Source organism: Theobroma cacao, chromosome 3 (genome assembly GCF_053813885.1).
Source record: "Theobroma cacao isolate CCN51 chromosome 3, ASM5381388v1, whole genome shotgun sequence".
NCBI classification, from domain to species: Eukaryota; Viridiplantae; Streptophyta; class Magnoliopsida; order Malvales; family Malvaceae; genus Theobroma; species Theobroma cacao.
The window spans coordinates 8797489-8805948 of NC_142641.1; the positions used below are offsets into that span (position 1 = coordinate 8797489).

General features: G+C 27.8%; 1 protein-coding gene across 2 annotated transcripts; it reads right to left on the reverse strand.

Annotated features, from left to right (window-relative positions):
* Positions 1-341: 341 nt before the first annotated feature.
* On the reverse strand, positions 342-6392 carry LOC18604425 (alpha-galactosidase-like). Of its 2 annotated transcripts, XM_007036892.3 has the most exons (15): positions 6135-6392; positions 5978-6036; positions 5829-5885; positions 5679-5713; positions 4903-5006; positions 3838-3913; positions 3682-3740; positions 3461-3526; positions 2579-2662; positions 1920-1984; positions 1688-1770; positions 1516-1606; positions 1394-1443; positions 1151-1291; positions 342-604 (listed from the first exon to the last, which is right to left on the reverse strand). In XM_007036892.3, the coding sequence occupies exons 1-15, from the start codon at positions 6314-6316 to the stop codon at positions 518-520; spliced, it is 1239 nt and encodes a 412-aa protein (XP_007036954.3). In that variant the 5' UTR covers positions 6317-6392; the 3' UTR covers positions 342-517. The 2 variants fall into 2 exon arrangements, with proteins under 2 accessions (XP_007036954.3, XP_088660875.1); XM_088804749.1 differs by lacking the exon at positions 5829-5885 and having other exon boundaries at positions 6135-6391.
* Positions 6393-8460: the final 2068 nt, after the last annotated feature.

Genomic DNA, 8460 nt, shown 5'->3' on the forward strand with positions numbered 1-8460 from the left:
GGTTATTGAATTAATTAATAACAAATTCAAAACTCTAAAAAAAATATGCGTGAATCTCTTTGGAGATGAAACATTTGAATCACTTCTGAGGTAATTTTATTTTTTATCTTTAATTATCTTAGATAAATTCTTAACTTTTATCTTGAACAATAATAATTGTTATTCAATTAAAAAAATTTAAAATTCCATGCAATAAAAAATAACAACTTGAAGTCGAAGGACGTGTAAGATCATTTACTTTAAAAGTTTTAATACTAAAATCATAATAGCAAAATAACAATATGACTTTAAAGAAAAAGATTCGAATATAAATATTTTGAATAAATAAATACATATAAATGTTATTAAAGCAAATGATGTTTGCTTTTCTTCAAACTGTTGTACTTTGTTTTCGTTGATTTGACTTACATACTTGGTTTGTAACCTTATTATAAATGAAGTTTGTATGAGCGTAAAGTCGTAGTTTAATAAAGCTTATGTTCCTCTTCCACGCATGGGTGGCATCATCTGCTTGTGCTCAGTGGGGAGTAAGCACATACATTTTACAAGCATGCGATTCCAACTGTGCCGATATTTGGCCCTTCAATGAGTATTCAGTTGAATGCTGTGTGCAAAACAGTATATATGTATATAAGAACTCAATAACAGCTTTAATTATAAGTAAAATAACCTTTAAAAAAACTCTTAAATTATTTAAAATTTTTAAATAAATTTTTATATTTTATTCCGTTCAATCAAATTTTTATATTTTTATTTTTAACTAAATAAATTTTTATATTTTTATTTTGAATTAAATAAATTCTTATGATTAATAATTGACTTAATAAAAATATCATTTCTCATTCTATGTTATGTGACATTGATATAAAACTAACTTGACATGTTAATAATGAGGTAATATATTGATATGATATGATTATATAATTATATTATATTTTTCATCTTTTACATCATTATTACATTAACATCGTATGGATATAAAATAATAATGAATAATTTGATTAAAGATAATTAATCAATTATTAATTATAAAATTTATTTAATTTAAAATAAAAATAAAAATATTTAATTTAACAGAATAAAAAAATAAAAAAATAAAATTTTTTTTAACATTATATATATATATATATATATATGTATCCTCACTCACCGTCCATAAATCCCGTGCCTTGACAGCAACCGTTGGTTGAAGGCCTATGTCAGACCAGAGTGCGCTGACGTTGGCTTTCCGCGAACCTCTATTCCATAGCACCACGGCTACCTTATTATCGCTAAGAGGACCAGCCCAAACCTAGGGTCATTCAAATTCAAGTTAACAAAATTAGTTGAGCTACCATTATTGAAACAGACTGATCGCCACTGCATTAAAGCCTGAAAGATCCTGGTAACTGACCTCTAAATGTCCATCCCTCTTCACCTTTTTACCTTGAACACCTAGCTTGTCTGTTGACAAACTCATAGTTTTCAGCCATAAAAACCCATCACTAATTGTTTCAAACAACTTAATTAATTTACCTTGATTGACTGCAATGACATCCTCATTACTGAGTATTTCATAAGTGTCATTGTCCATCGTGCGTATGTCACACCCAATTATTAAAGGAGCCTGTCGATCAACCAAAAGAAAAAACTCATAACTTTGTCAGAAAGGAGCAGTGTATGCAATTTAAGCTGTTTCCCTTCCCACCTTAGCTATTGCCCATATGCTAAAATGCGAACGATACTCTTCCACTGTCATCCCTCCATTCCCAACTTCTAACATATCGGGATCTAATAATACCATAAAGTTCAATACAAGAAGAAAATAGTGTAGCATTAGTAACATAAAAGAGTACTTAATTAACAGACTTTCGATCCAGTTTTTTGCTGGTTGCAATGGAAACCACTGTAGAGGAGAATTCATAACTTTTGTTAATTACCATTCCAACCTCCGGGCCCAGCATAAGATGCCCACTCGTCGTTTCGATCAGCACGAACTATCATGCTTTGTCAAACAATTAATAGAGAAAAAAAGAGGTAAATTATTTACAATAAAGATTGTTACTTAACAAGGATTTTAAAATTTCGGTATTTGTCTAAGGATTTTTTCATTGGGATTTCTTAATGAGAAGTTAAGTATTTAAATTGTCATCTTTAGAAGGAAAAAAAAAAAGAAATCTTTATTATTAACTGTTGATTAATTAATATTAATTAAAATATTACTTGTCATTTTATATCACACATATTGAAATAAAATGCTGATATATAATAATGATTTTTGATAGACATTTTAATCTGTCATGATGACATGTCATATGATATTTTTTATCTTTCATATTATCATCATATGCATATAAAATGACATATGATATTATAATTAATGATCATTAACCATAAACACTTATTGCATTCAAAAAAAATATTAAGATATGATTGAATTATGTAATAAAAGAATAAATATTTATTTAAATTTTTTTAAATAATTTAAGAATTCCTGCATTGTATAAAAATAATTAATAAAAAAATAGTAAAAAATATTAATATAGCGTAAGGTTAGAGGTGAGTATTTATTTTATGGTTAGTTAGACATATAACAAACCTGTCCCACTTATCACGGACGTCTCCCGAGGTTCTCCAACTATTTCCAATATCCGGGGCCCAAGTGGCCGGGTGTTCCCGTCCCCTGCCATATGTTCACGACAGAATTCACCAACCAAGTTTTTCTTCTATTTAAACATTAAAAAGATCTACTACAATGACTTGGCACACAAGACCAGTAGTGAAAAGCTGATTTACTCACAAAAATAATGTTAAAGTCCCTAACAAGGCAAACTACTCTCAGGCATTTAAATATAAGTTAATATCATCAATTTTTTTGTCATTGATTATTTCTTCCCATTCATATTACTAATTATCACCATCCAAGTCATTAATTTTGCTTTGCTTTCCATTCATAGCCTGAGAATTACATACCGATGTCACATTTTCTTTTGGTATCGGGACAGGAAACATACATAAAAAAAACCATATCAAATCAAGCATTAATATACCTCTTAGAATTAGGGAACTTAAGAAAATAACCACCATAAAGACAATATAACAATAGATAAGGAAAAGTTTACATCAATCCTTTTGACATTAAATTCAATTCGAACCAGAAACTTTATCTTGAAGAACTCAAATTTAAATTTTGAAGAGAATTTAAATTTAAATTGGAATAAAAAAATATTATATATATATATATGTATGAATATATAATAGGTTTTATACATAGCTATGTTACTTTTCTTGGCATGCAGATTATATAAATTTGGGAATCTAGAGAGATTTTCATTTTAATCAGATCAAAACCAATTAAGAATCTAAAAAGTAAAGAGCAATTAATTACGCTTTTGCTCTCAGAGTATGATTTTAGTTTAATTTGTCTTAAATAATTAAGATCAACTTCCAAAATAATATCAATTTACACATGTGATCTTACCATTCACAGATAGAAAAAAAGATGGGCCTCCCTGTGCTCAACAGTGCCTCACTCATTCTGTGGTACCTATGAGCAAACCATAAGAATTACCATTAGAAAACTCTAAAGCAAAAAATATAGCCAGTTTTTGAGTTTAGTCCTTAATTAAGCGAATAAATTCTGATTACACAAAAAATACGAAAAAAGAAGAAGAAGAAGAACTCTAAAAGCAGTGAATATACCTCTCTCTTGGAGTTATACCATAATTCTCACAGTTGTCATACTTCAAGTAGTCGACTCCCTACGTGTTAAAATATATAATTGACCTCAGACAAAAAAAAAATGAATAAAGTAACAAAAAAAAATGAGAGTATTAATTTCATAAACGGCATCATTACCCAAGAGGCAAAAGTTTTTGCGTCTTGCTCTTCATGATCTAATGATCCAGGCATGGTTCTACTACATGTTTTAGTCCTTCATAAAACAAGGAGAGCTTTGAAACAAAAAGGAAATAAATAAATATACACACACCTACTAATATATATGTTTGATGGAAAGAACAAATTTATAACGTACTAACATAGCAATAAAAGCACACTGATGGAGATTTGACTACTTGATTTCTTGATTTCACTAAAATGAAAAATTATTTTTGTATACCCACAATGAAAATTTTAAATTTCAAAAATGAGATTAAAAGTTAACAAGTGTCTTATTATCAATAAAAATTAATTTATAAAATAACTCAAATAATCATAACTCTTTTCCCTCCAAAAGATAAATTCTACATTACCGATTAATAATTTTAAATGAAAACCTAAAAATACAAGCAAATAAGATTTTTATTTTTGTATGGAAGAAGTTTTCGTATATTGATATTTTTATTTATGCTAGTATTAGTATTTGTAATTACGTGCGTTGTACATGAGTATTAATTCCTTAAACTCAATAATTTTATAATTTTAATTTATAAATTTTTAATATTGTTGGAATTACAAATTTTATCAACAATAGAAACTTAGAATAACACAACAATACTTTTACCGAAACATATCTTATGAATAATACTTTTATCAAAATATGATGATAAGTACAATTTTCTTCTATCATTTTAATTAATTTTAATTTGAAGTGATTAGGGTGGATTCCTTTAGCATATAAAGAGTTTACTTGCATTAATTTAATAGTTTATTTTCATTATTCATACTTTTTTTTAAATTGCTTTTATGTATAAATACCTATAAATTAAGGAAATCAAACTTTTCTATGTTCTCAAATTTATATATATATATATATATATATATATATTTCTTAAAAGTTTTATTTAATAGAGTTAATATTTAATTAATTAATTATTGAGTTGATATAAAAAAATTTTACACACACATACATACATACAAATATATATATATATATATATATATATATATATATATTATAAAATTCTGAATATATATTCGTACCCTGCATCAGAGTAGATACCAAGCTTTAATCCTTTACTGTGGACATAATATGCTAATGCCTTCATTCCAGATGGAAATTTTGAAGCTTTGGAAACTAGGTTTCCCTGCCGAAATGAAGATATTTTACTAGTTATTAATTTGCAATAGAATGAAAAAAAATTTGTACCAAAAGAATAAAAAAATAAAACAAAAGAAGAAAGAATGATAAATGCTGTTATACATTCTTGATATAATGCTCACACAAATTGCTAGTTGAATTAGTTGATACTATTTTCACTTACATAATTGATTTTTTCACTTTCGAGAAAGATAATAAATTAATACTAAAATTACCATTAAAGATGATTATTTATACACAAATGGTAGAATTTTTAAATTTTTTCAGGATTGATATAAGGAATGATAAATGTTAATGCACAAGCAAATGAGTTTACAATTGACAATACATACTTTCCCCACGTTATTTTTGTTAAAAAAACCTTCTCTAAGTTTTGAGTACACTAGAACAAGTAGAGGAAAATTAACAATTGGAGTCTTCCTCTATATTCTTGTTCTCCTTCTAGTTCAAATTTTAATTTAATTACTTCATTAAATAATGCTTTGAAAACATGAATTAAAATGAGAAATAAATGCTTGAAATATACTAAAACGCTATATGCTCACTGTGTCAGTGAATGAAAAATAAAAAAAAATATTACAATTTTATTGTTAAAATAGACAAGATTTTAGGAGAGACAATAGTGTATAGCTGTAGAATTCAAAAGGGGGAGGAGTACCTTAGCGTCTCGACCAGGCTCGCCCCAGCAATCATCTGGAAGAGATATATATACATATGCATAGAAGACGATGAAGGAGGAGTAGACAACACGGAATAAATGATTAGTTGTCAATTCTGATTGTAAAGTATACGAAAGACAGCAAATTACCTAAGTTTACATATTTATATCCAAGCTTAGCAAGTCCCCTTGCCTCCATTGCATCCGCTATGATGAAGAAACAAATTTCAAATTTTGCAATCCCAAGGCTAACAAAGGCTTTAATTGAGAAATGATTATTTTATTAATGGTAAATATACCTGTTTCTTTAATTGCTTTCTCTTCGATATCACAACCAAAATGATTCCAGCTATTCCATCTGATCACCAACCAATGATAAAAGTATATAATATGTAAAAGCAATCAAAATATTCTAAGGAGAATGCTATATATAGCACGCTATGCCATCGGGCTTACCCCATCGGCGGTGTGCGACCAAGTCCATTTGCGAAAGTTTTCCTTCTCATCTGCTGAAACGAATTGGAACTTCTCCCCACCATTCGGTCAGCAGCGGCAACCTCATCACCATTCGAGACCGACCAAACGACTAAGGCTAACCCCACTGCCAAACACAAATATGCAGAAGAAGAATCACCCATATTCCTGCCTCAAAATTCCACAAACAAATTGGTTTTATTTTTTGGCTCTAGGACATGAAGCAATGATGAAATGATAACACAACATCAATATTTATACTGCTATTTCTGTTAAATATCCATTTAAAAATATCTAAATAAGTAATGGAAAGCCAATGTTATTTCACTTTCTCGTATTACTTTGTAATTAATTCTCAAAATTAATATTCTGTCGCTGATGATAGATCCCTATAGCCCATACATAAAAAGTTCCAAAATTACTCATTTTCAGGCAGTAATGCTTTGTCTTTCATAGATACTGTCTAACGTTGATGTATTCAATTTTTTTTACCTACTAAAAATATCGAAGCAAGACCAAAGGTGTGTAAATACATTTCTTGTTTAAAAATCTCCAAACATGCTCTTCTCGTTCCTTCCCAACATCTGATAGAGTTGAAATGATACATAGAATCAACTTGCACAAGGGTAACACCGCTAATTAATCGAGCAATTAGCTAAATTTTTATATGCCACAAAAGAAAAAGCTCTATTTGACCTTTTTACAATAGAGTTAAAAAGAGTGACACACTACAATGCAAAGAGAAATAAAAAGTATGTTTGACTCACAGAATTGGAATAGAGGTAAAATTGTATTATTATATAGTTTGGTTCATAAAATGGAATACATTATTATGAAAGTTTAATAATTTGTTTGATAGGAATAGTTATAGGAATAACTAAGAAATAAGTGTTAAATAATAAAACTATCCTTTTTGAAAAAAAAATTAAGAATTTATTTTACCAAAAGGTAAAAATACCCAAATAATAGGTGAATATATGAAAATATCATTTTGCTATGAACAATTTTGAGAGAAAAGTATTAGTAAATTAAGAGAAATCTTATTTAAGTGCGTATTTACAAATGAAGTGAGAGCTTATTTATAGGCTAGTAACCTATTGAATCTGTCAGTTAAAATTCTACTATACAAGTATACATATCGAATACATAATATATAAGCAAGCAGAGTATCGATTTCCTTCCACAATACATCCAACCATTTTTCGACTTGAGTTTCTCTATCTTTGAGGTAGAATTGGGTAAAGTGATTTCCATTAAAGTTATAGCTCTATCTCTTAGCTCTCTAATGGTCTAAGAATCGCATCATTTGGAGTTCTGTAGTTCAAGTTATGACTAAAATACTAAAGCATATGCAAGTAAACTTTCGAGTCTTTTAACACTTTACTTTTCAAAATTAAACTCAATCCTTTTAATTCTTACAAAAAATTTAAAAACTAATAAATAATAACCAAATTAAAAGAAATAACATAAAATTAAAATAACTCACTTAAAAATAAACTAATTATAAAAACAACTAAAAATAAGTAAATTATAATTGAAAATTAAGGACTTAAATAAAATTGGACTAAAATAATTTTATAAAATAAAATTATCACATTTCCAAACTTAAGATTTTGTTAGTCCTCAAGCAAAAGAAATCACAAAAAGAAAACTGAAAATAAAAATCCTTACGTGGGAGATAGAAATACCAAATCATGATTTCCAAATTTTTTTTCAGAAATTAACTCAAATTCCAACTTAAAGTAACATATAGCTAATCCTTAAAGTCATGCATCAATTTAAGTGAAAACTTATTTTTCGAATGGACTTCCCTTGTGTGTGCGTGAATGCTCTCTTACAAATAATATCATGCAATTCGGATTAGTTTATATCAAATCTAAGCATAGATTAGTACTAAGATCCTATAAGTTTACTTTTCATCTCTCTCTCCGCTAATGTAGATTAATACTTATTTAAGGATCAATAGATCTTTATCAAGCATGTAATGTAAGGCTAGGGTTTAGGTATGACAAAGGATATATTGAGGTTCAACTTCATCCTAAGCACGTAATTATTTTAGTACCTATAGAGCTTTATTTTTCTTTACCAAGTACACCATTTTCAGTAATTTTTTTCTTTTTGTTCAACACTTTTTCTTTTTCTCTTTTTTTTTTTGTTATCACAATTCCACACCCCCAAACTTATTTTTTTTTATTGTAGGTAGTGGGGTAAATTCTAACAATTTTTGAAATTTTTTTTAGCAACTCCACCTTTTTACATTTTTCAACATTTAGCTCATCTTGTGAATCATCATTATCACTCCACGTTG